Source organism: Bidens hawaiensis, unplaced genomic scaffold (genome assembly GCF_021521415.1).
Source record: "Bidens hawaiensis isolate Kalapana, Puna unplaced genomic scaffold, B.hawaiensis_p1.1 tig00009966_1, whole genome shotgun sequence".
In the NCBI taxonomy this organism is placed as follows: Eukaryota; Viridiplantae; Streptophyta; class Magnoliopsida; order Asterales; family Asteraceae; genus Bidens; species Bidens hawaiensis.
In genome coordinates this window covers 96068-123034 of record NW_027491756.1, presented here as the reverse complement: position 1 = coordinate 123034, position 26967 = coordinate 96068, and the positions used below count along the sequence as shown (strand labels likewise).

The 26967-nt window shown below is 34.4% G+C and overlaps 1 protein-coding gene across 2 annotated transcripts; it reads left to right on the top strand.

The window, feature by feature from the left end:
- The first annotated feature begins 4805 nt into the window (after positions 1–4805).
- Positions 4806–16884, top strand: LOC143533977 (phosphatidylinositol 4-kinase alpha 1-like). 2 transcript variants are annotated; one of them, XM_077028593.1, is made up of 25 exons: positions 4806–5832; positions 5908–6249; positions 6335–6496; positions 7509–7679; positions 7871–8029; positions 8169–8296; positions 8558–8861; positions 8967–9135; positions 9209–9426; positions 9987–10145; positions 10220–10402; positions 10496–11035; positions 12004–12578; positions 12748–12931; positions 13012–13148; positions 13245–13398; positions 13961–14227; positions 14302–14379; positions 14471–14518; positions 14606–14778; positions 14862–15057; positions 15491–15631; positions 15718–15926; positions 15998–16159; positions 16461–16884. In XM_077028593.1, exons 1-25 carry the CDS (start codon positions 4954–4956, stop codon positions 16717–16719), a joined length of 5997 nt encoding a protein of 1998 aa, XP_076884708.1. In that variant the 5' UTR covers positions 4806–4953; the 3' UTR covers positions 16720–16884. The 2 variants fall into 2 exon arrangements, with proteins under 2 accessions (XP_076884708.1, XP_076884707.1); XM_077028592.1 differs by having other exon boundaries at positions 8555–8861.
- Positions 16885–26967: the final 10083 nt, after the last annotated feature.

Genomic DNA, 26967 nt, shown 5'->3' with positions numbered 1-26967 from the left:
ACTTAGAATTTTCTGATGAACTTTTAGTAAAGGATTGTTAATGAAAATAATTTTTTTCCAAGCTGACCTAGCAGCTTAACCCCAGCCAGGGGCTCTTCCCCTTGGACCCCGCTAGGAGCCCCTAGAACCCCGCTGCCAGGGTCGCTGCCCCGGACCCCCCGTTCGTTGAGGGCTATATTAAACTAGAAGTACGATATGGGTAGTCATAGTTAATTGGTACGTGTAATTGTTATACAGTTAGCCGCGCCCAGATAAAGAGAGGAGTTACCATTAACTCGAAAAGGAACCGAGCTCAGGTGAGTTTCTAGCCCCATTTCCTTGTTATGTTTTGGGGATGTGTGTATACTCGATGTGATTAGTTAATACACTTACCTTAAGTGGTAAGTGTATGCTATGTGAATGTTTATGAATGATGTATGTATGATATATGAATGTTTATGAATGATGTATGTATGATATGTGAATGATGTAGAAAAGATTAAGAGTATATATTAAAGTATATAAATATAAAAGAAAAGGAAGGTATGTATGAATTGACGGTAAAAGAGTGGCAGGCCCTAATAATATCTGTGAGGTTATAGGGCGAAAGGCTCTTTAAGGGTGGCATACCCTAATAATATATGTGAGGTTATAGGGCGAAAGACTATTTAAAACATGTAAGTATGTATGCAAAGTAAGATAAATTATGAAACTATGAAAGTATGAAATAAAGAAGAATAAAAGTAAGAATGAAGGTATATACTTATGTATGTACGAAAGGAAGAATGAACAGGTTAAGTAACTAATATGTATCTTCGGATACGTATAAGTAAGTATGCGAATGTATTGTATGTTACCTGTTTTAACTAGAACTCACTCAGCGTAGCTGACTTTTAGTATGCACGTAGGTTAATAGACTGACACAGTTGACTTGAGAGGCAGACACATGGCATGAATCGAAAGGACTTGCATCCAGTGAAGATTTTTCATGATGGTTTAATAAACTATTTTATGTTATGTGTTAAATACAAGTTTGCATTTTTTGTAACGAATGATTGAAGTTTTATTTATATCGCGAAAGTTTTAATTAACTCTGATATTTAGAACTGTGTTTATGAGTAAATCCAACGTCCAAGTAGGGAACCGGGACAGGGGCCTTAAACAAAGCATGATCATAAAGAATTTGTGTATACCTGTTGATCTTTTTTATTAGAAGAATTATATTTTGAGGATACAATGGAGCTAAAATAATATTCATCTTTTGTCAAGGTATTCATGAAATTATGTCAAGGTTTGGTCGGACTGCGCAGACTCGTTAACATGATTGCAAAAACATAATGCAATAAATTTCAGACGACTTTTAACCCGTGTGACTCATTTGACCCTTTTAGGATTAATTTTTATTCTTTTTTCTAGTATTGTTAATTAGAGTTTACAAATGCAGTAAGTTTTGTAAAAGTGTTTATATAAATATATATGTAGTTACTACTCTAAAAATATACGCTCTTTATTATAAGTTATATATATATATATATATATATATATTTCCAACCAGTTTACATGTTAATTTAAGCCTATAAATGAACCGAACATTCACGAACTGTTCGACTGGAAGTTTGCTTATCTTCATTCATTTAAAAAATGAACGAATATAAACATGCCTTATGTTCGTTCATTTATGTTCGTGAGCATCCAGTTATATTCGTTCATTTATGTTCGCTTGTTTACGTTGATGTGTTTTTGACTGTTTATGTTTTATAAACATCTAAGTAGTTATATTTATATAAATATGAAGATAAAAAGGGCTCGTTAAAATGAATGATGTAACTTTAAACCACAAATTTAGATGTGTTTTATAGATAAATTGTGATGTATTAGACTTGTTCATTTCCATTGCAAATTTTTCATTTTGATTTTAAATGAACGGTCATGAATGCACACAAACATGCCCTTATTTTTTATGAACGAATATGAACAAAGTAATGATAAGGTACCTTGGAATACCAAGGATTCTATTATGCCAACGGCCTAGTGTTTCCCACTTTATGAAAGATGAAGCTAAATATTTTGATCTAAATGTAAACAAAATCGGTAACCTGCACTATGACCGAATCTCAATCAAATACGCTTCTTGTTAACACTAGACTATTTATGATTTTTTACCCGCATCAATTGAGAAAGAAACCAACACCTTAAGGTTTAACTTTCTGAACTTGTTGTACTGATGCATGAAGATATTTATTCCAAAACGGACCTTGTTTTCAACATGTTTGATATATGATGATAAAATATCAATAAGTTGCTACTCGCTACCTAAAACAACATCAACAATGTTCTTGAAATAAGTTTTTTTTATAATGTCAAATGCTTCAACTTTTGGGATCATTTTGCAATAGAAAGTTGGTATTACCTACAAGTGATTATTTTCTTTTTAGTTTTTTTATCAACAGATTATGGTTGTGATCATACTATTGTTGTAACAAAAATAATTATCCAAAGGTAAAACAAAGTTTCATACCTTTTCTTTTTACTTAATTATAGAGACTTCGTTTCCGTCTCATAAAACATATCTTGTCTCACAAAAATGTATACATTGCTCATTTTTTACGAACTTCGGCGAAAATAAAACACACGTTTGACACTACAATTATTACAAGACTAATGTAAAAAAAAGTTTTAAACTACATATTACCAACATAAAAAAAGGCACACAAATACCCAAGAGCACATCATAAAAATATAATACATATAGAGTAAAAATAACTGACTTTAAGTGTAGTATCAAGACATTCTCATAAGATTGTTACTTCAAAGAAATGTCACACAACTAATATGCGGAATTATATTATCTCTTTATTTATGTGCAAAACTGCAGATAACAATTTCGTTCAATTTGGATACTTGAACTTACAAATAAGTAAAACATGTAGTAATATTGAGTTGAAAGTGAAGTTTTAAACACCAACGATATCATTATCTAAAAAATATATCATTAAACAAAACCATATAAATCCAAAAGTCACACAAACAGATGTGAAAAAAAAACGTTGCAGATTAAATAAGCATATAAATTAAAGTGAGTTATGATATGTAAATAAATCATGAGATAAAATAATTTGCAAACCCTTAAAATAAGTTATATCCAATCAACATCAAATAAATTATTTGACCATGAAACCCAAAGTTCACTAGAATACTCTACTGAAGTACGAAAGTAAATTAAACCAATCATCATGAAATTAAATTTTAAAAGTAATTGGTTGATCATCAAAATCAAACTCTATCAGAATACCCTACTCAGGTGTTTAGCTAAAACATTAAAGCTAATATATTCAATAATCTGATACTTCAACTTTGAAAGTAAACAAAACCTAATTCACTTCAGCTTGAAGTCTCTAATTAAAATTAAACATAAATTTGTAGATCATAATTTTGGAGTTAGAGTTCCAAAACATAGCTTGTAACCTATAAAGGTGTTTAAACAAAGATTAAAACAAAACCTATTGAGGTGTTTAAACTTATAGAAACAAAGATCAATAGTTGTAAAACATAGTGCTTGTAACAATCGAACCTTTTTAACATCGATGAATAGCAGCAATGGCTTTCTTCTGCATCAGTTAGAGTTCCATTATAACAAATCGCTCTAATCATATATAAAATAATAATAATAATAATAATAATAATAATAATAAATGTACATGATTTAGAAGGGTGTATAGTTCCAACAACTTATCCAGTTATGATTTTATTATCGAGATCATAATTCTCAAACGATCTTCAATTACTAACAAAGGCATAAATAAATAACCCTAATCAGAACACTAACAGAAATAACCTTTTGAAATTGAATACAATCATAATAATAATATATCATAAAACCATTAAAAAATTAACTAAAAAACTTAATTAATAAAGAACTATGAATCTTTAATAGTTAGCAAAGGCCGATCTTCAATATAGAGCAAAAGCCAATCAATTTTAGGTATACATAGATTAGGGGCAATGATACAACTTACTTATTGAATTCAATTTGAAATTAGCATAATAAGAAAGAGACGCCTGCAAAAAAAAAAGATTTAAAAGTAGTGCGCAATTAATGTGTTGTTGAAGCTAAGGAATTGCACCATGGAATCGTTGATTGTAAGGTAATGTTTTGCAACTATGAAGATAGAGGAAGATTATCAATCCATCATGACATTCGCTCCGTCTTCTCCCTGTTTCAATCCACACCAGCGATAAGGTGGATGTGAGCAAGGTCTCACATGCAGAGGAAAATATTAAGACGAGTTGTTATGACCCGTGGGCTATCCAGGTTTCATTAGAAGCCCCATACCCGTTAAAGCGGGTCAAACGCATGAAAAGACTCCATTTATAAATGAAACAATCTGGTGGCTTGAGAGGGGGTGGGGAGCGACCAGAGCACGGGCGTAGGATTTTAAAGGTTTCGTTCTTATAACAGGGTTATTTTATATTACTCGTTACAATATATATATATATATATATATGATTTTAATGTTATTTATTGTAATGAGTTAATAATTATATATTTAGAATTTGATGATGAAAATGGTTTCACAAATAAATTAGATGTTATAACTCGGTTTAAAAGTTATATGAGTTTCGTGAGACCCATGACCCGCTTTATTTAATTCTAAACAAGCTTCCCATATAATACTCAAGCTCGATAACTAAACAAACTTTATTTAATTCTTAAGTAGCTCGCTAGCGGCTTGTTGGTTTTCACATTTTCACTTTACCATTTAGCTTCGATTTCAGTCTCGGTGTGTCCTGTAATAAGTCCGATAATAATAATAATAATAATAATAATAATATTAATAATAATAATAATCTTCTCCGACTTCATGGCCTCGTTGTGACAGTTGATCATCTTCAACTCTTAAAACCCTAACAACAATTCACCATGAACATCTGATCCAATCCATTCCATTCCAATTCTTCAGTCACTGCTTAGTTATGGAGGCACTGACGGAGCTGTGCGATTTGATCGCTCAAAACCCTAGCCAATTCTCCGACAAAATCGCCTGGATTTGCAACCGGTGTCCTCCATCCGGATCTCCAACAGTCACTCGTCCTCAGCTCAATGCCATCCTCATCACCGCCAGATTCCTCTCCAAATGCAACACTTACAACGACTCCCGTCCTCGATCGCTTCTCCTCGACTTCATCCGAGCCCTTCCGGCCTCCTTCGACCACTCCTTCTGGCCCAACGCCTTCGGTATCGGTTCAATCGCTTTCTTTTATGCTCAATTGTTTGGATATGTTTGCACCGCGGTTAAATTCTACCCGGAGTTTGAATCTGACATCGCTATGGTTATGGGAGATGTATTGTTTACTGCTGTTAATGATAGGTTTGGGGAGTTAGGCATTTCTAGGGCTTTTTTGACTGCGGTGTCCGAGAGTTTTCCGCCGGTTATGCAGTCGGATGCGGATAAGCTGGTGTGCTTGTTGCTTGACGGTGTGGAGTTTGGGGTGATGAGCGGTGGTTCGCCGAAAGGGGTGATGGGGTCGAACTCTTCGTCGCAGAGTTCGCCGATTAGTGTGAGTAATGTTGCGGTTTCAAGTTCGTCGAGTGGCGGTGTGGAGGATGGGAGTTCGAAGGCGATTGTTGTTAATGGGGTGGGTGGGAATGCGTGGATGGGGACTCCGGGTCGTAGTGAGAGGAGGGGGGTTGGTTATTTTGAAGAGGAGTCGGTGGAGAATCTTGAGAAGCAAGAGATTGCGTTTAAGTTGATTGGTCATATACTTGAGAAGTCGCGGATTGATCCGAGTCTTTTGGAACGGGTGCATGTTATTACGAAGGATCTACTCAAATCAATTTCAGCTTTTCTAAAGGTACCGTGTTATGTTTTGTTTGTAGTTTGTTGATGGTTTGAAAAACTAGTATTTGAATGATTTTATGTTGGACAGATAAGGAAGCGTGATTGGACGGATCAGGGGTCGTTATTGAAAGCTAGGATTAATACCAAGCTTTCTGTTTATAAAGCTGCGGTTAAGTTGAAAATTACAGGTCTTTCATCTCTTGATTCGGATGGAAAGTTATCTAAGAAGTTGTTAATTGGAGCTCTGGCGTTGTTGGTAGAAGCAGCTGAAGCATGTGTTTATTCAGTGTGGCGTAAGCTGCGAGTTTGTGAAGATCTTTTCAGTTCGTTGCTTGATGGTATCTCTAAAATTGCTGTTAGTCGTGAAGGTCATCTACTACGGGTTCTGTTTATACGCTTCAAACCGCTGGTGCAAACTACATGTGCTCAAGTATGTATCGTTTTGTTAATCTTGTTTAGTTTTGTGTCCCGGTTTACTTTTCTTATGAACTGTTTGATTTATGAGTTTTTTGTAGGCTGATACCTGGGCAAGTAGTCAGGGGGCTATGTTTGAAAGTGTATTGAAGGCAAGCTGTGAGATTATTGAATATGGATGGACTAAGGACCCACATGCGGTGGATACCTTTATTAAAGGGCTGGCTGCAAATATTCGCAAACATAATGACTACGAGGAAGAGGTTAGTTATAACCTTTTAGTTGATGGTTATTAATGTGTTGTGCTAATAATACTTGTAGAAACCATATATACATCACTTACGTCTAGAATAAGTTGTAAATGTATAGTTCGCTCTCTAGTATTTTAAGATAGAATATTCCAATAATATATTATTTAGTACTAGAAGAACAAAAAGATACGTATATAGAAAATTAAATTAAGTTGAGTTAAAAAGAACTTGAAGATGTATAGGGATACAAAAATAAATAATTAGCATGTCACAAGACAAAAGTAAGGTCAATAACAACACTAATACGCATTTCTAATTAAAAAAAACTATGCATTCTCCCAAAAGTCCTTAACCATCCTGCATCTCCATGAATTCCTATCATTTGAATTGTTTTACTTCAAGATATTCAATATTATTTAGAACAAAACATCATTAGTAACTTATAATATAACTATAAAACAAGATCTACTGATTACTTAACATAATAGCTTGGATTCAGTACTATTTATTAATAGTCTAAATGTCTAATAGCTTTACATACCTTATTATGTGGCTTACGGCTTACCAAATGTTGTAATAAATCACTCGGCCCATTAGATCCGTTAATTTGACATCAACAGCATCTAACTGATAGCCACTAGTCTGGCTACTTTGTGCTCATTTTGTTTTTGTATTTAGAACATGTTTGGGATTGAGTTTGGAAAATGGGCTTATTGGTGTTTTCAAAAAGCCAAAAAGTTTAAATGTGTTTGGCAATTACAAAAAACTTTCTTATTTTAGCTTTTTGAAAGAGTTAAAAAGCAGTTTTCCAAAAGCCCCAAATCCTGGCTCTTTGAAAAAGCACATAAGCCAATAAGCATTTTTCAAATTCAATCCCAAACATGCCCTTAGTAAAACTGTCATCATGTTGTTGAAAAGTTTAACAATTTACTTTTATAAGAGAAACTATATTGGCTTATCTCGTTTGTTAAACTTTACTTTATGATGGAATGACATTTCTTTTTATTGTGGTACATAACTTTAGGATGTCAAAGAGAAGCAGGCAGTTCCTCTCTTACAGCTTAATATCATCAAGTTGCTTGCAGAGCTAAATGTGCTAGTTAAGAAAGCTGAAGTTGTTGACATTATATTGCCTCTGTTTATTGAAAGTTTGGAGGAAGGCGATGCTTCAACTCCTGGCTTATTACGTCTTCGGGTATGATACTCATCTTAAATCATTTTTCATATATGGTTATAACTTATAACCCCTATATCTTTGAAACTTTTGATTAAAAGCAACAAATTTTAGCCTTAACGTTTGAACCTCTAGTTTCGTTAAACTTCAATGTTTTCTGAATTGTTTATGTATCAAGGCATTCTCAAACTCTTTTTGTTGAGACACTGCAGCTTCTTGATGCTGTTTCTTGCATCGCGAGTTTAGGTTTTGAGAAGTCTTATCGTGAAGCTGTTGTGCTTATGATAAGAAGCTATTTAAGCAAACTTTCTAGCATTGGTTCTGCAGAAAGCAAAACCCTGCCACCTGAGGCCAATACAGAACGTGTTGAGGTATGTATAATATAAATTTTCCCACTTACTTCTATATTAGATAAGTTAGTTTTGAAACGTTTGTTTAACATTGATCATGATTATGAATTTTTTAAATATAAGTTTACCATTGATTCTCACTAGTTCAATTACACTCAAGACTCTTCCTGCAGGATTTGAATCCATAGCTAGAGGTCTTACAAATGGAAAACTTAGAGTCGACTTCCGTCATCGTCTTCTATCTTTATGTTCAGATGTGGGTTTGGCTGCTGAGTCCAAAAGCGGAAGGTAAATGTTCTTATCTGTCATGTTTCATAAAATTGCAAAACACTTGTATTTTAATCTATATTGTTAATTAACTAAATTTTTTGAAATGCTAAGTTACTATAGAAACATCAAATGATAAACATAACAGTAAGCCGTCAGGCAGTGTTAGTGACCAGGAAGAGTTGGATTACATAATAAAATTATCTGAAAATATGTATTTGATCATAATTCATTTTATTGTTGTATGCAATTACCTAATTCGTTGTTTTTGGTATGCAGCAGTGGAGCTGATTTTCTTGGGCCTCTACTTCCTGCTGTGGCTGAAATATGTTCTGATTTTGATCCAACAGTGGATATTGAACCATCACTCCTGAAATTATTTCGTAACCTATGGTTCTACATTGCTCTGTTTGGCTTGGCCCCACCTCTACTGAAATCACCAACCTCAGTGAAGCCAAACTCCACAACATTAAACAATGGAGGGAACACAAATACGGTTGCCCTTCAAGCTGTGGGTGGGCCCTACATGTGGAATCCTAATTGGTCTATTGCTGTTCAACGCATATCTCAAGGAACTCCACCTCTTGTATGTCTGAGTAACTGAAATATTTTAATTTGATCATCTATAATTTTTGTTTAATACTAAGGGTAAAAACATGATTTTTCTTGATTTTTTTTAAAAACTTTCCAGGTGGTTAGCTCTGTAAAATGGCTAGAAGATGAATTAGAACTTAATGCACTTCATAACCCGGGAAGTCGTAGAGGAAGTGGAAATGAGAAAGCTGCTATAAGTCAAAGAACCGCTCTTTCTGCTGCATTAGGAGGGCGTGTTGAAGTTGGAGCAATGAACACAATTTCAGGTATAAAAATCTATATTATATTATATGTTTGTTGTCTTGAAAGTCATCTGATTCTTTTGTTGGTAATTATTAGGGGTGAAGGCAACTTATCTTCTCGCAGTCGCATTTTTGGAAATCATACGATTCAGCAGCAACGGTGGCATTCTTAATAGTGGCCCCAATTCAACTGCTTCTAGAAGTGCCTTCAGCTGTGTTTTTGAATATCTCAAAAGCCCAAATCTCATGCCAGCTGTCTCACAATGCTTGATAGCCATTGTTCATCGTGCTTTCGAGACATCAATATCATGGCTGGTAAATTTTTCATATGCTTCTTGTAAGCAACTAGGCCTGTAAACGAACCAAGGTGTGAAGTTTTTGTTCATTTAAGTGTTGAAGAAACAAACATGGACACGTGTCTTGTTCGTTCATTTATGTTCGTGAACATTCGCTTACTTTGTTTGCGTCTATAAATGTTCATCACTCTACGTTTGTCCGCATTCGTTAATATATTCATCTAATTTTTTAGACCCATTACATTACAATATAGTTTAGTTCTAATAAATTTTTAGGCTAACGCATTACTGTTCACATTTAGTTTTAGTTGGTTTTAGCTCAGTTATGTGTATTCATTTATGTTCAGTAATGTTCGTGAGTTCACGATTGTGAACCGTTTGTTTATACTGTTCACAAACAAACATAACGAACACATTCATTTTGTGAACATGCTTTGCTTGTTTGTTTGTGATTGTTTGTTTGTACTATTCTCATTGGAATAATATTCACCCATGGGATTGTTGCTGTGCCAAAAGATCTTATAATTTACATATATTTTATTTGTTTTATCAATTAATCAGATCTTATAATGGACACAGGAGGCTCAAATTTGTGAGACGGGAGATGCTGCAGAGGTCAGAGAGTCAACTCTATCCGTCCATGCTTGTTTTCTCATAAAGAGTTTATCCATGAGGGAAGAACATATTCGGGATTTATCAATTAGTTTATTGTCTCAGTTGAGAGAAAGATTCCCACAGGTAAGCTACATTTGTTATCATCATCTTTTTTTTAACATTACTTGCCCTTCAAACTTTCATATTTTTTCTTGCAGATATTATGGAAATCATCTTGTCTTGATTGCCTACTCTTTTCAGTCAATAATAACCCACCTTCGGGTCTTGTCAATGATCCCGCTTTTATATCATCTGTTCGTTCTTTGTATCAAAAAGTTGTTCGTGAATGGATTATTATTTCACTATCACATGCTCCATGCACAAGCCAAGGTCTTCTTCAGGTTTGTAGTTTACTAGCATTAATTAATAGTTTAGGATTGTAATGGGCTTGACTTGACTTTTGTTTCGGGTTGACTTATTTTGCTGACTTTCAGGAGCAACTTTGTAAAGCAAACACATGGCAAAAAGCACAGCCTACAACAGATGTGGTTTCTCTTTTATCTGAGATAAGAATAGGCACGGGTAAAATCGATTGTTGGACTGGAACAAAAACCGCCAATATCCCAGCAGTTATGGCATCTGCAGCCGCTGCATCTGGTGGAAATCTGAAATTATTGGAAGCTTTTAACATTGAAGTTCTGAGTACTGCTATTGTGAGTGCTACGGTTAAGTGTAATCATGGAGGAGAAATTGCTGGGATGACAAGGTTATATGAGAATATGGAGAGTGCAGATGATGATTCTGATATTGCCACGTCAGCACCGGGACCCAGTGGTGGTCTTTCAAGGCTTATAACTGGGTCATTTCCTCAACCAACTGCACCCAAAAAGCAATCGTTTAGTGAGATATTACTTAATAAGTTTGTTCGCCTTCTTCAAAAGTTTGTGTCCACTGCAGAGAAAGGTGGGAGTATTGACAGGTCATCATTTCGTGAGACTTGTTCTCAGGCTACTGCACTGCTCCTTTCAAATATGGTAAGCTTAAAAATAAGATCATGCCAATTCGGGCCATGGTTTATAAAGCTTATAGCTTCATAAAAAGTTTTATATTAAAAAATAATATTATTGATGGAGCAACATAGTTTTTTTAGTCATATTTAACACAATAACTATTCATTAATCAATTTATAATCCAATGCATGGGTCAGTTTTGGAAACCGTTCCAAGTGAAATTTTGGTTTTTAAGTTTTGAAAACCGTTTGGTTTGGGTTCAGTTTCGGATTTACCATTGGGCATGAAACTTTTTGGTGGGAAAAAAATAGCCCAAAGTAATGTATTCGGGCAAAGTTGTTAAACACGAGAAAGCTTGTTTAGAGAATCAACATGTCTTTCTCCCATTTGCTTTTGATACATTTGGTTTTCTGCCCCTGAGGCTGTGAATTTTTTTAGTAGGGTTCAGCGTGTCGTACACGGAACCTCTTCAGCTCCTAGGTCCCAAAGCTTCGTTTTTAGTAGGATTGGCTTTGCTATTCAAAAGGGGGTTGCGGCGTAGCTTGTTGCCCGTTTGCCTGCCACTTTATTGTAATCGCTTTGTAGTTGCTGAATGTTATTTACTAGGTTAGTTACCAAAAAAGGAAAAAAACAGTTAAATAATTATTATACATTTGGGTTACGTTATTTTTAAATTCGTGTAAATTATTTATAATTCAAAATAAAAAATGAAAATCCATAAATTCGGTTCACTTTGGTTTTTACGGTTTTAATTAAACGCAAAACCGAGCTGAACCGCAAGTTAGGTTTTTACGAAAACCAAAAACCAAACTGTCGGTTTTTGTTTAGGTTCGGTTATTTTGATTCGGGTTTTCTGGTTTTTCGATTTATTGCACATGTAGGGCAACCCAACCTCTGTTTGTACTAAAAAGACTCGTTTAAACCCATTACCCAACATATTCTGTTTACTTTTTATTTTTTTATATAACTAGTTTATTGATGATATTATTTAGGCGTCAGATAAAAAACCGACTGCAGAGAGTTTTTCACAGCTTCTGAGACTCCTATGTTGGTGTCCAGCTTATATATCTACACCTGATGCAATGGAGACTGGTGTGTTCATCTGGACATGGTTAGTTTCTGCTGCACCTCAGTTGGGTTCTGTGGTGCTTGCAGAGCTTGTTGATGCATGGTTATGGACCATTGATACCAAACGTGGGCTGTTTGCATCTGAAGTGAGGTTTTTCGGGCCAGCTGCAAAGTTAAGGCCTCAGCTTGCACCCGGTGAGCCAGAAGCAGCACCCGAGAAGGATCCGGTTCAAGAGATTCTAGCACATAGGCTATGGCTTGGGTTTTTTATTGATCGGTTTGAGGTAGTTAGACACAATAGTGTGGAACAGTTGTTGCTTCTTGGCAGGATGTTGCAAGGGACTACAAAATTCCCTTGGAGATTTTCACGCCATCCAGTAGCCACTGGTACATTTTTTACAGTCATGCTGCTTGGACTTAAGCTATGTTCATGTCAGTATCAAGGGAACCTGCACAAGTTTAAGTTAGGGCTTCACCTTTTAGAAGACAGGATTTACAGGTATTACTGTCTGCTCTGTTTTTTAAGTTCCATTATACTAAATTTTGATTTTATACTGTCTTTTTTGTGCTTTCTGTTGCTATTTCTAGTTTTGTTGTGTTTATTACCTTTTGGTCACTTATTATATCCTGCTTTCAAAATTTTCAAATTCTTTATCTACTCACTGCAGGGCCTCATTAGGCTGGTTTTGTCATCAACCCGAGTGGTATGAGACAAATAACGGGAATTTTGCACTAAGCGAAGCCCAATCTGTTCATGCTTTTGTCCAATTTCTGTTAAATCAGCGAATGGAAGTTTCTCAAAATAATCTAAAAGTAAATGGTCAGGAAAACGGGAATTCTTTGCTTAATACGGTAAAACTATCTTTCTTCACTTTTCAGAATCCTCTGTTGGTTATTCTTCTGATCACTCATATTATAATTGTCAACTTCAGAAGGATTCATATCACCCTGTTTGGGGATCACTGGAGAATAATGCTGTTGGCAGAGAGAAAAGGAGGCAACTACTTCTAATGTTATGCCAACATGAAGCTGAAAGACTTGATGTTTGGGCACAACCTATTGGCTCAAAGTAAATTTTCAAATTATTATTTATGCCGTGTGAATTTTTTCCATTTTATGGAACTAATGATCCCAGACTTACGACAATTTACTAATTAATCCTCAGAGAAAACACGGCTTTTAGACCCAAGAATAATTCAGAGAAATGGATTGAATATGCAAGAACTGCATTTGCTATTGATCCCAGAATTTCTTTTTCATTGGGTGCTAGATTTCCTACAAATTCTTTACTAAAGGCGGAACTCAATCAGTTGGTTCAGGTAGCTATATCCATTTTTAATTTTCTGTAATTAGAAAATAAATGTATAGTTTTAAAGGGGTAATTTTAAACGATAGTTACCAAGTTTCCCAAATGTCTCACTAAAGTGACTCATTTTTTGTTACTAGTCACGCAACTTTTATTAGGCGTTTCAATCATATTCAATTTTTTTAGAAATGTTAAATTATTTTAAAAATGAGGTTATATATACGAATCTTGGTTACTATTTAGTGATATTTCCTTTCTTCTGTTTGACTTAAGTTGACAAATTTACAATTACGAAACTTGGTTATTATTTACTGAATTTGTAGTCTTACTATTACCTCCTACTTCAATTTAATTGGAAAAAAATAATCTCGTATTACTATCTAGAATTCAATATTCATATATCTTTCATTTGCCTCACTTAATTTTAAAAATGTAAACATTGAGCCACTTTAGTAGAACACTCGGGAAGCTTGGTTACTAATGAGTGAAATTTTCCGTTCTTATAATATTTCAGTTGAGGGTTACTTTGACATGAAAACTGTTTTAAGACTCGTTCCTTACATTTGCATTTGCAGTCCCATATACTGGAGATCCGCATGATACCCGAGGCTTTGCCGTATTTTGTGACACCGAAGGCAGTGGATGAAGATTCTCCACTTTTGCAGCAATTGACACATTGGGCTGCTTGTTCAATCACACAGGCATTAGAGTACTTCACTCCAGCATACAAAGGCCATCCTCGTGTCATGGCTTATATTCTGAGGGTATTGGAGTCATATCCTCCATCCAGAGTCACCTTTTTCATGCCCCAGCTTATTCAAGCTTTAAGATATGATGATGAGGTATGTTATATAGTTTCAGTGCTTTTATCTTCGAGAAGCTGGTTTTATTAACTAAATTTGAGGTGACTCTGCAGAAATTGGTTGAAGGATACTTAATTAGAGCTGCTCAAAGGAGTGATGTGTTTTCTCATATTCTTATTTGGCATTTACAAGTCAGTACAGTTTGCTTTTTATTATCAAATCAATTATCATATGTATATGTGTCAACTTTCATGTAGTAACTGGAGTGTTTATTTATGACAGGGTGAGACCTGCGCACCTGAACAAGGGAAAGAAGCCATGTCAGCAAAGGTACAGACTTTAGTTTCAACAATAATATTCTGTGACGTGTACAAAAAGCAAGAATACCGTTGATATTAACTAATAATCATTTTTCAGACGTCAGCGTTTTTGGCCCTTCTGCCAGTTGTTAGAGATCACATCATAGATGGCTTCAATCCCAAGGCACGTGACACGTTTCGCAGAGAATTTGATTTTTTTGAAAAGGTCACATCTATATCAGGTGTTCTTTATCCGCTTCCAAAAGAAGAAAGAAGAGCTGGTATAAAAAGGTATCTTTCTTTTGCTTTTATCGTCGCATTTTATGCTCTCGTTTTAAGCAAGCTAATAATCCATTATATTGTTTTATGAGCAGAGAGCTGGAAAAAATTCAGGTGGATGGTGACGACCTTTATCTACCTACGGCTCCCAAAAAGCTTGTTAAGGGTATTCAGGTTAACAGTGGAATTCCTTTACAATCAGCGGCAAAAGTGCCAATTATGATCACGTTTGATGTGGCTGAACGAGACGGAGATCCCAATGATATAAAGCCACAAGCTTGTATTTTTAAGGTGAACACTGTCATTCTTGCTCTATAGGATTTATAACATAATATGTAATATTTAGTTATATTTATCATAGTTTTGCTTACAGTATAAGTTATTTTAAAATATGTATATTTGATGTGTTAAATGAAAGTTGTATAAATAATAGGGCTCGTGTAAGCTCGCGAGTTGGCTTGAGATTGATAAGTGAAGCTAGCGCCCGGGCTCGTTTATTAAATGCATTTAATTTTAGGCTCAATCCCATATAATCTTGGCTTCATTTGAGCATTTTTGCGAGCTGATCTCGAGCAGCTTGGCTCGTTTACACTAGGGATAACGGTTTCAAATCTGTATGTTGGACCTTTGGCGGATAATCATCACATTTTACATGGCATCAGTTTCTTTTTTTATGACTTACGCTTTTTGATTCTTATCTAATATGTAAACTTCCTTGATGCAGGTTGGAGACGACTGCAGACAGGATGTACTTGCTCTACAAGTTATCTCCCTTCTGAAGGATATATTTCAAGCGGTTGGTTTAGATCTATATTTGTATCCTTATGGAGTACTTCCAACTGACCCAGAAAGAGGAATTATTGAGGTACTTTTTGTCATATTCAAGTTTACATTTTATGTTCTGTTCTTGTACATGTCTGTTAAAAAACCAATTTATTCTTGTTTGTACAGGTTGTTCCAAATACACGCAGTAGAAGCCAGATGGGTGAAACGACTGATGGCGGTTTATATGAAATATTTCAACAAGACTTTGGTGCAGTTGGGTCTCCAAGTTTTGAAGCTGCTCGCCATAATTTCATCATCAGCAGTGCTGGTTATGCTGTTGCCAGCTTGTTGCTTCAACCAAAGGATAGGCATAATGGAAATCTTTTATTTGATAAGTAAGTTCCAAATAATTATAAAATACAGCTATAAGTTTACAAAATATTAACATTAGCGCTTGTGAATACAGTGCCGGACGGCTCGTTCATATTGATTTTGGTTTCATCTTAGAGACGTCACCTGGTGGAAACATGCGGTTTGAAAGTGCTCACTTTAAGCTAAGTCATGAGATGACTCAGTTGCTTGATCCATCTGGTGCAATGAAAAGTGAAACTTGGTTTTTATTCGTAAGGTAAGGATAACACGTTTATAATCTTAATTTAAACATCATCATCTGTAAACTAAGTAAATCTTGTCATTCATAATTTTATTTTCAACATCACCCATAGGTGAGTAACCTGTTAGTTCAAACTCAAAACAGGTGGGGTAAGATTAGATTGACCCACAAACATTTTTATTCATTACGCCCCTACTGTTACTATATGCAACTTTCAACAGTTTTACTCTAAATGTTCTCGATTTGGCTCGTTTAAAAGAACACAAACCCCAATACCTTGTTGCCTGGTTCCTGATCTTTTGATGTATATTCTCAGCTTGTGTGTGAAGGGATACCTTGCTGCTCGTCGCTATATGGACGGGATCATAAACACGGTATTAATGATGGTAGAAAGTGGATTACCATGTTTTAGCAGAGGAGACCCGATTGGTAATCTAAGAAAGAGATTCAACCCTGAGATGAGTGAGAGACAAGCAGCAAACTTCATGATCCGCACGTGTGCAGATGCGTATGATAAGTGGTCAACTGCTGGTTATGATCTCATACAGTATCTGCAACAGGGTATCGAAAAGTGAAAACTATCAATTTGCACATTCTCCATATTGTTTGTATTCTAATTATTCAGGAATTTCTACTTTTGTTTAATTTATTTATTAAAAGTGAGTTATTGTTATCTTGTGAAAATATTTGTAGGAATTGTGAGTTTAGCTGATCAATTATGGTTTTTTCTTCTGGTTTTATATCTTTATGGTCTTAAAACTGTTTTTGTTTGGGTGTCTATCCTCTTCATGATGAGATATGTGCAATGGGACCTTTGACCATGCGTAGTCATAACTTTCTTCACTTAGTTAAAATGTATAATGGTAAAAGACTCGTAACTCTCATGCAATCATTACTCCCTCTCTCACAAAACACTAGCTAAAGGTGCACAAAAAAACTGGATAAAATAGGAAGTAGAAACCGTGACATTTTATAACTTATATGTTGATCAAAGTTGTCAAAATGTATTATAAAAGTTGCCATTCAATGCGTCACTCCGTCTAAAACATTCTGAAACCTAAGCCCGCCGTCACAAACGATGCCGGTGGTCGCTCTCTTCCCTCTCTATCGTTCTCCAATATCCTCGGTCTTCTATTAAAGTCATAAGTTAAAGAGTAGTAGTAATAATTTGTGTATTTGATCAATACACAAAATACTATACACCATATGTTTAATTAAATTACAAAACTTGTAAAAATAGACAATGCATGAAATTTGTATTGGTATGGGTTAGTATTGTTGTACTGGTGTGGAATCTTTGATCATGCCGGTGAAGCATTGATTCACCGTTTTCACCCTTTCAACCATATATATAACTGAGCCTTGGCTATCTCCAACCTTGAACCATCTCCCCTCAATCCACCCTCTCAATCTCTCTCTCATCGGTTATCATGTTCTCTCTGTCTCCAACGAAAAACAAACCACTACGTCCACCCTGATAACCGTAGGTACGCTATGTTTTTATGTCTATAATAATACATGTTACTGCTTATCCCGGAATCAAAATGTTAAACTGATTGGAAGAAAATAACTCCAACCACTTATTACACATAGGCCAAATATTTCATATGAACTATTAGCTTCTTGTATTATATGTGACATGATCACTTTGCGTGTTATATTATTTAAGCATATATGAAACTAAACAAGGTATCAAAACCCGGCAAGTTGTGGGGTGCAGTGGTGCGCGATTCGGTCGGTATCATTTAGGTTCGTAATGGTAACACCGCTATAACAAACCCAAAAATTGTTTAATGGAGTTCTTTCGAGTTTTCACAACTCGTAGGGGTACTCAAATTAACCTAGCATATATAATTATATATTATATATATAAATTGTTATGTTCACGCGAGAAGTGATATTAGTGTGAGAAGTGCGAGAAATCATTCCAACTAATCAGAATTTTTTCTTTTTCATTTTTCTTTAAATAATTAGAAGGGTATATTAGTAAACACTCATGTTGTCTTATTTTGGTAAGTATTAGACTCTTAAGGTTTCTAATCATATTTTTTTAAAATCTTTTTTTTAACTTTCTCATTGTTTAGTATTTTTTTTTATCAGTTTTATCATTTTTCTTTACATTATTTAGTTTTTAGTTTCTAGAGATATTTCGAATTATACTTATTTTGTCTGCAAGATATATATCAACATCAAATCACCTAAGGTTGTGTTTGTTTTTGCTTATAAGGTCTGCAAAGAGTCTATGTCTGCGGGCGCACAGACATAAGCTCTTGAAGACTGTTTGTTTTTAAAAAAACAGAAGATCTGAAAATTGCTTTTATGGTCTTTAAAAGTAAGTTTTTTTCATCTTCGCACATCTTCACACTTCTTAACATCATATACCAAGTACCAACACCCAATGTCCAACACCACCACCACCCACCATCCGCCACCACCACCACCACCGTCCGCCGCCACCACCACCATCCACCACCACCATCACCCACCGCCCGCCACCACCACCGTCAACCACCCACCACCACCGTCCATCACCACCACCACCCCCGTCGGCCACAACCACCACCCGCCACCGCCACCACCCACCTTCCGCCGCCACCACCACCACCCGCCACAACCATCCACCACCACCATAGTCCACCACCCACCACCACCGTTCATCACCACCACCACCCATTGTCGGCCACCATCACAGTCCACCACCCACCACCACAACCGTCCATCACCACCACCCACCGTTCACTGCCTACCACAATCGTCTACCACCGCTCATTTCCATAGTTCATACACCACTACCAATTATTTTAGCAGTCTACAAACGTTAAATGACTTTTATCTACTTTAATATATATGATAGGTAACTAATTTTCAGCTTATGCAGATGATATCCAGTTTATAAAACAAACAGTATTATATTTTCAGATTACAGACCTTCAGACCACATCTTCAGTTGCAGACATTAAATCAGACGAAATCAGATTGCAGACAATTTTTATCTTAAAAAACAAACAACACCTAAATCACGTTTGATTTATTCATTAAACTGCTGTTAATATTTATTCATTTATATGAATTTCAGTTTTCTTAATGTTCAATATCAAAGTATTATTATTATTGTTATTAGAAAAAAGTCAGTTGAATATTATTATACACATTGTTACACAAACAGGTTAACAAATAATAATAATAGAAAATAGTTTCCATACGGACCATATAGTTTGACTTAACCAAAAACATATCTATTCCTTCTTCTCTTTCAAACCAAGAACCTTAAAATAACATATATATTCATGTTTATATCTATTTTGACATGCATTTTTTCCTTCTTCTCAACAGTTTGATGCACCTAGTTAGCTAAGTCTTCTGCAAAATGACAATCCCCGTTTAAAAGTCTTTATGTGCCTCATTGTGAAAATTCCGGAGCCAAGATAATAATCGAACTCGACCATTTTATCTTTAACCAATATGGCGTCAAAGATTTACCGGTTTAAAAGTTTTTACATGCCTCATTGTGAAAATTCCGGAGCCAAGATAATAATCGAATGTCCAACAACCTTCAAATCGCTTACGCATGCATTACCTACATATAATACCCAAATTAGAGCAACATTTACCAATGTTATACAAGGTAGTAGTTACCTACACATGCGAAGATACCCCTACACAGTCAAGAAATCCATTATAACTAACAAGAATATTTACACATACTACACGAACCAAATTAACTACACAACCATACGTGAACATGTTACATTAAATAAGACTTATTGCACAACTTTCCTACACAACCTTACATTAAGACTTACACATATTTGGGTTTTGATTGACCTATTTTACATAGATTCAGATTACCTACACATGCATTAAATACACATAATTCCCAAATTATAAGAATATTGACACATATTATAGAATTTGGTTTCATACACCGATTGCTTAAACTATCTACATAGATTGTCATACTAGGCTGAAAGAAGCTTTTTAAAATTAAAGTTGTTGAAGACTTACATGCGATCCACAATGTCACAAGAAAGACTTAACGGCTTAGCGATGATATATATTGCAAGCGATGTGTTGGAAAGCATAAATTATCAAGAATTGATCAAGAGTTGTGCTTCAAAAAATGCAAGGAGAGCATTGCTTTTCGTTTAGGTATTTAAATTAGATTGTTTTGCTACAATATTTATGTTTTGTGTATTGAAATTACTATTATCATCGTGTGATTTACTTTTTATTTATGAGTTAAGTTCTAAGACATATCATCGTATTATCATCGTATATTTCACTTAAGTCTTAAGCAATGTTTTCAGACCCGACCCGGATGATATCATAATATATATATATATATATATATATATATATAAAATAACCACATATCATCATATATTGTATCTATAATTTAAAATATATAATTTACTATAACTAAACCCAATTATTTAATTGTATTACATTTCCTAGTAGATTTATTAATTTTTTATTTTGCAATTCTAAGACCATTCTCTATAGTGAGGGGCATTTATGCCCCTCGACAGTGTCACGTCAACGCCACGTGGGCACTGGGGGCATCAAAGCCCCACCCAAAGATGACCCTCTATAGTGAGGGAGCATCAAAGTCCTTTCTTCCCTTTTTCTCAATCTTTAAATCCATCTCCTCAATCCTTTATTTTCACACCAACTTAACACACATTACTTCAATTCCAGCATCATACACACAAACCTACTTCTTGGATTCACCCGATTGCTTTAAATTTCAGAAATGGAGCATGCACACAAGGTGTTCGACGAAATGCCTGTGTGAATTGAAGCTTCTTTTCTTAACCAGAACAAGCCTGATTTCAAAGAACTCGATCTCGGTAAAACATCGAACAGATCCATTCCAGAATACTTCTATACCCAATTTCATCTCTCCGGATAAGCTCCGATGTGCTAATCGGAAACTGGGTCACCGGAGATCGTACTCCACCGGAGCTCCATTGATATATTACGGAAGTGGGCCGATCATCGGAACTGTTAAAACCACCAGCACTTGCAGCTCTACTACCACCGGCAACACTTCAGTCAACAGCTCTGGCGGTGTCTCCGACATAATTGTTATAGGATGGAGGGTTCCGACATGTTAGTATATCCGTTGTGGGATGGGTGTGACAACCGTCATTTTCAGGCTAATATCCGTACAACTCAATAATAAATAAAGTCATTATCTATATCTATATTATATTATTAAGGAAGAGTGAGGGACAGTGATGGTAATTTCACAATTGTATGATGAAGACAAAAGGGGCATTTCATAATTGGGTATAAAAAGTAATTTGCCAATACGTCAATTCGTTTTTAAAGCATTTGGTGCAAGTTGATGAAGCTTCATGTTTTATGATATTACTCTTTTATCCTTAGAGATGCAAAAGGTTTAGACATTAACTTAATTGATTGCCCAATAAACTACTTCATTCTTTACGGATGCAAAAGGTTTAGACCTTAATTTAGTTTATTGTAGAGTTTAAGCACGGTTTAATATCCAATGCAAGGTGTGGAGAGCAAAAACATAATAAATAAATAAATATACTATAAGCTTCCATTGATTCTCTTCATACGTGTGTAATTCAATTGTCATTCATATTTCTTCGCCATGCTAGAAGCTTCCATTGATTATGATGTTATGCTAGTTTTGTTTCTATTTATATACACATGATCATTATCATGGTTTGTTCAGTATACATGATGTTTCATTTGTGATTACTAAATTTTGTTTTTTTGTATTACAAAAAAAGATTTGGCTTGTCTTTAATATCATATGTTGGAATCTTTTCTCTTGGTTAAGGTGCCACAATTGATTATGGCAGGACCCAACTCCGAGAATTTGTATACATCGGTCAAGTCGAAATAAAAAGGTCCGTATAACTTAAACAAGCTATGGATAAAAAAAAACGTTGTGAACCAAATATATTTAAAATTCTAGATTCATATATAAAGTCATGGAACTTGAACATTTTAATTGAGGGGCCGAAAATATTACAAAAGGCAAACAAAGAACATAAATAAGAAAAAAAATCCAACTCTTACATGGTTAATAATTTGGTTTAGGCTATGAAAGAATATATAATAAATTTGGATGTTCACTTTTAAATTTTTTGAGAGCATAACTATCCAACTAAATACACATAATATTACTTAATGTTAATGGGCTAAAACAGTGACAGAACTAGAACATTTTAACTAGAGGGTCACAAATTATTATTTTTTTGCATCCACATGCATGTAAATATCAAGGCCATATGATTAAGTAATACTTCCTTACTTTTTCTCTTTTATTAGATAAATAATCATTAACCGGCTTATGCCAAAATAGGATCATCAATAATTTAATTTTTCAAAAAACTTTAACCTTTCTAGATCTATATATATATATATATATATATATATATATATATATATATAAAAGGGTTCAAATAAGAATAAGGAGTTTCCTAAGAATGGTAAGAACCAAAATTTTTTTGACATTTGGCATTACAAATTATGGTGAAAGAACAATTCTAGGAAACTATGTCGGTTATAATGATAAAAGAGTAATTCTAGGAAACTATGTCGGTTATTGGTAATTTTAAATCTCAACCATTGATTAACATGATCCAATGGCTATGATTTATTCCTAGTCTTCCTAGGAAACTACTTATTTTTAGGATAACCCTCCTATATATATATATATATATATATATATATATATATATATATATATATATATATATATATATATTAGTTTTTATCCCCCGTATTACGGTGGCTGTTTTACATTACTCGTTTTTTATATTTATATACTTTTTTGGGTTTAATTTTATTTATTGTAATGAAATTTATAATATGCTTAGAGTTTGATGATAAAAAGATTTCACAAATAACTAAGATGTTATAACCCGGTTTAAAAGTTATCTAGGTTTGGTAAGACCCAAGTCCGCTTATTTTTTTACTATAAAATTTTTTGTTAATTATAAATAATATTTAAAAAGAAAATCATATAATAATTTTTAGTATATCCTATTTTATAGGATTTTCACATCAATAATTTGGTGAGAATAATTTTTAATTTAATTAGATGTTATAACACGAAATATATGGGTTTGGTAAGACCCATACCCGTAAATTTGCGTCAAATGCATGAGAAACCTCCATTTAAAAATCAAGCAAATCTGATGACTCCAAAAAAATGGGGAACAACCACATCGCGACACGTAGGATTTTTATGTTTTCGTATATATATATATATATATATATATATATATATATATATATATATATTGATTTCACATGTATGCTTAAAAGATAGGATAGACTCAAGTATTGCTTAAGATTTTTATTACAAATAAATTCTTCTAGAGAAATATTTTAAAATAAGCAATATGTTTTGTTCATTGGAAAATAGAGTAACTCATATAAATTTAAAACCTGTAAAGTTAGTAGACTGCTATAAAGTTAATAGACTGATATAGAAAATATAATATTTAGATAGAATTAGAAGAAAAAAAAACATTAGTCATATTAAATCGTTTAGCAATAAATAGACTAAAAGTAAATTTAAACCTTTAGTAATATAAACAAACTAAAAATAAATTTACACCTTCAAAAAAGACATGTGCATAAAGTGACTATTAACAAGTTGTGTTAGAGACCAAAAAGTTTCAATTAATAACAAAATATTAATTTTCTTTCCAAACAACCATTGTTTTCTTCATTTCATTGGCTCTCTACAACTCACCTCATCAACCTTCTACCATTGTAAAAAAAAGTTTTAAAATATATAAAAATTCAGGCCCTTAAAAATTATGTGCCTCGGCCGGTTGTCCAGCTTGCCCTACCCTATAGCTGGCTCTGTTTTTGGGATCAAGAATTTTTGTATTTCAGATGTAATTTGTCTATTTTACAATTGAAGAAACCACTTAAGACACATTTTAGAAGGTATATTAAATTGTTATAGATGGTATCCAATTTATAAATTTATTAAGACATGTTGTGGAATTTGGGTGGTATAACTAATTGGCAGGTTGTTGTAATGTTTACCAACATCAGTGATAAGATTCTATTGTAAGTTATAGAAAACTAAAATTATATAATTGAATTTTGCAAGCATGATCTAAAGAGAAAGGTATATTCTCAGATACCAAATATAGTAAAAGGGTATTGAAATATATGAGAGGTAATTTTGTTTGACTAGATTGAATTGTTATGTTCTATGCAAATTGACACTAGAGAGGCCATTTTGTGGTCTTTATACTAACTGCAGTAAATTGTGACTGAAATATAGCCAAGCACATCAAAAGCTCGTTAACTTTTTACATTTTTTATATCTTGCACATGCACTTTGGCCAAAACTGGGATAGTAAACGCATCGAGGAAGGGTGGCTCATGCTCGGTTTCTCTACAAACGAGCCAATCCGGCTTGTATATCTTAAGAAGCTCTGAGTTCGACCTCGTTTCATCAAAAACCTCCAGGCAGCTCATCACTCACTGATTCATGTCGTTTATGTTTAAAAGTTATAAAGCATTGTAGTTTTTTTATGTATATGCGGATATCTAGATGTAGGCAGAAAGAACTCCATATTATACCTTTTGAATGGTGTTGCAAATGTGTATAGGGGAGGTTAGTAATGTCAGTTATACCCTTATTTCTCTTTATAATTAAGCTGCACAAAGGGGTACATTTGTCTTTTTAGTCCTACACGTTGACGGGTTTAAGTTTGTGCGGGTGGCAGGGGTTATGTTGTTCGTCTTTTTTTACCACATGTTTACGCTTACACATTCTGATTAGCTAAATTTTATATGTGACTATTCAGACCGTTTAGTTATGAGTGAGTTGAGTTGGTCAAATGGGTTATAATTGGTTCAAAAAGTATTTTTGATGCATAAAACTTTTTATATTTGGTGTGTAAACGAGCCAAACCGAGCCAAGCCCAAGCTCATCTAGGCTCGAGTTCAGCTCCTTTTACTTACGAGAGTTTGAGATCGTGTTCGAATTTGGCTAATTTATTATTTTTAATGAATTTATACATTTTTAGTTAATTATTATACATATTTATAATTATCTTTAATATATTTTTTATAGTTATATATTGATAGTATAAACATATATAAAATATACAATATTAAAGTTATGTAAATAATAGGTTAAAGTGATCAGGTTACGATCTTGAAGATGAATTTTTTAATACATTTTAATGATTTATGACCTCTAGATTTGTTAACGTAGGTCTAATTTGCATGATGAGCAGACTCACAACCTAGAAACCCAATAGCCTGCGTTTAGGTGGGTCGGGATGAAAGTTAAACATATGGTCAACCATGACCATACACTGTTGTAGTTCATCAAGAATCCAAAAAACGGGCATTTGGGACAGAGCTTAGAAGCATTGTTTTTAAGAAGAAACAAGCCATATGACCATGATATTAAATTGTTTGACCTTCAAGGTCAATGCCAGCCTATCAAACCCAACCCTAATTGGTGTAACTTAAAGAGGGGTCCTAACCCATTTGGTCAACTAAGCTCTATGAGTCAATTCAACTTCATATAACTTATATAGGTAGGTTAGATGAAAATAGCAGCAAGATGAGTTACTTACATTTTTATTTGACCTAAAAAGTCAACCTTTTGACCAAATAATTGTATTGGTGACAGTGTGAGACTATTGCTGAAACAATGGCGTATGATCTTGCCATGAGGCTGCTAGGAAAGAGCAAAACTTTTGACAAACAAATTTTATGTTGCATGACCCGTGGAATGGTTACTAATTTTCATCATATTATGGTGTTTCTGATGCGTGCACAAAACTAAGGACTTGCATGTTCATTGGCCCAACTTAAGCCGATATAAAGTCTATTGTTTATTTTTGTGCATGACCCCAACACCCTTCCAAACACCTGCCACTTCCTATCATACTTTGTAAGTAACATGCGACTCATAATATAACCACATCGTACACATATCAGGCTAAATGATGTTCACACTGCTTTTTAAAAACTATTTTTCGTCTAAATGACTCATGTATAAAAACACTGCTTTTTAAACACAAGTTGTGATGTAGATACAAATCTCCATGAAAAGCATGCCTAAAAGTGCAAAACATGTACCAAAGCTACGTACGAACCCGTATGACTTTAATTCAAGCTGTCCATACGGATGTACTTTTGCCTGACATATTAGTAAGGCTCTAGCCTAAGTGTGTAGGCCGATGTAAAACTGTATGCAAACAATGACTCTCATTACTTTCTACAAAAAATTTTTACACAACGCATTGTCGCTACTTTCAAAGAATTTCCAACTAAAAAATCATAGTGCTCAGACCATGGCACACCATAGTCTATTGGCTTGCATACCTAGATCCTATGTCAAATACTATCGTTCCACGACCATGCGAGGCAAAACCATGTGAAATAAACATTCTTACAACTATTAATGGTCTCATATGTCGTTGCTCTGCTTGCGATGCGCGCATATAATGTATATATGTATGAACCCTTGGGTGGGCAAAAGTGAAATTGTACTAATTTTAACGTTATTTTACTAATATCGTAAAAATAACGTTAAAAGTGGCGGAAGGTAATCAGGCATCATGTGGTGGTGTTGATAGCCGAAAGACAAGGGTACATGCACCAATCTGCGGTGTCCCGATGGTTGAGTGTTATGTGTCTTATGTCCAAGGCTTGATGCAAAACTACTATCGAGCCGGGGGTCTCACCGAAAGCTGCCTCTCTATTCCTAAAGGGTAGAGGTAAGGCTGTCTACATCTTACCCTCCTTAGACCCTAACAGAGCTTTTCTATTGGTGGGATATACTGAGTACG

Excerpts from the sequence above, each read along its gene's own strand:
- LOC143533977 (XM_077028592.1), top strand. The coding sequence starts at position 4,954 with ATGGAGGCACTGACGGAGCTGTGCGATTTGATCGCTCAAAACCCTAGC. Across the intron at positions 10,403-10,495 it reads CAAGCCAAGGTCTTCTTCAG|GAGCAACTTTGTAAAGCAAA; the intron begins GTTTGTAGTTTA and ends GCTGACTTTCAG. Across the intron at positions 15,632-15,717 it reads CAGAAAGAGGAATTATTGAG|GTTGTTCCAAATACACGCAG; the intron begins GTACTTTTTGTC and ends TTGTTTGTACAG.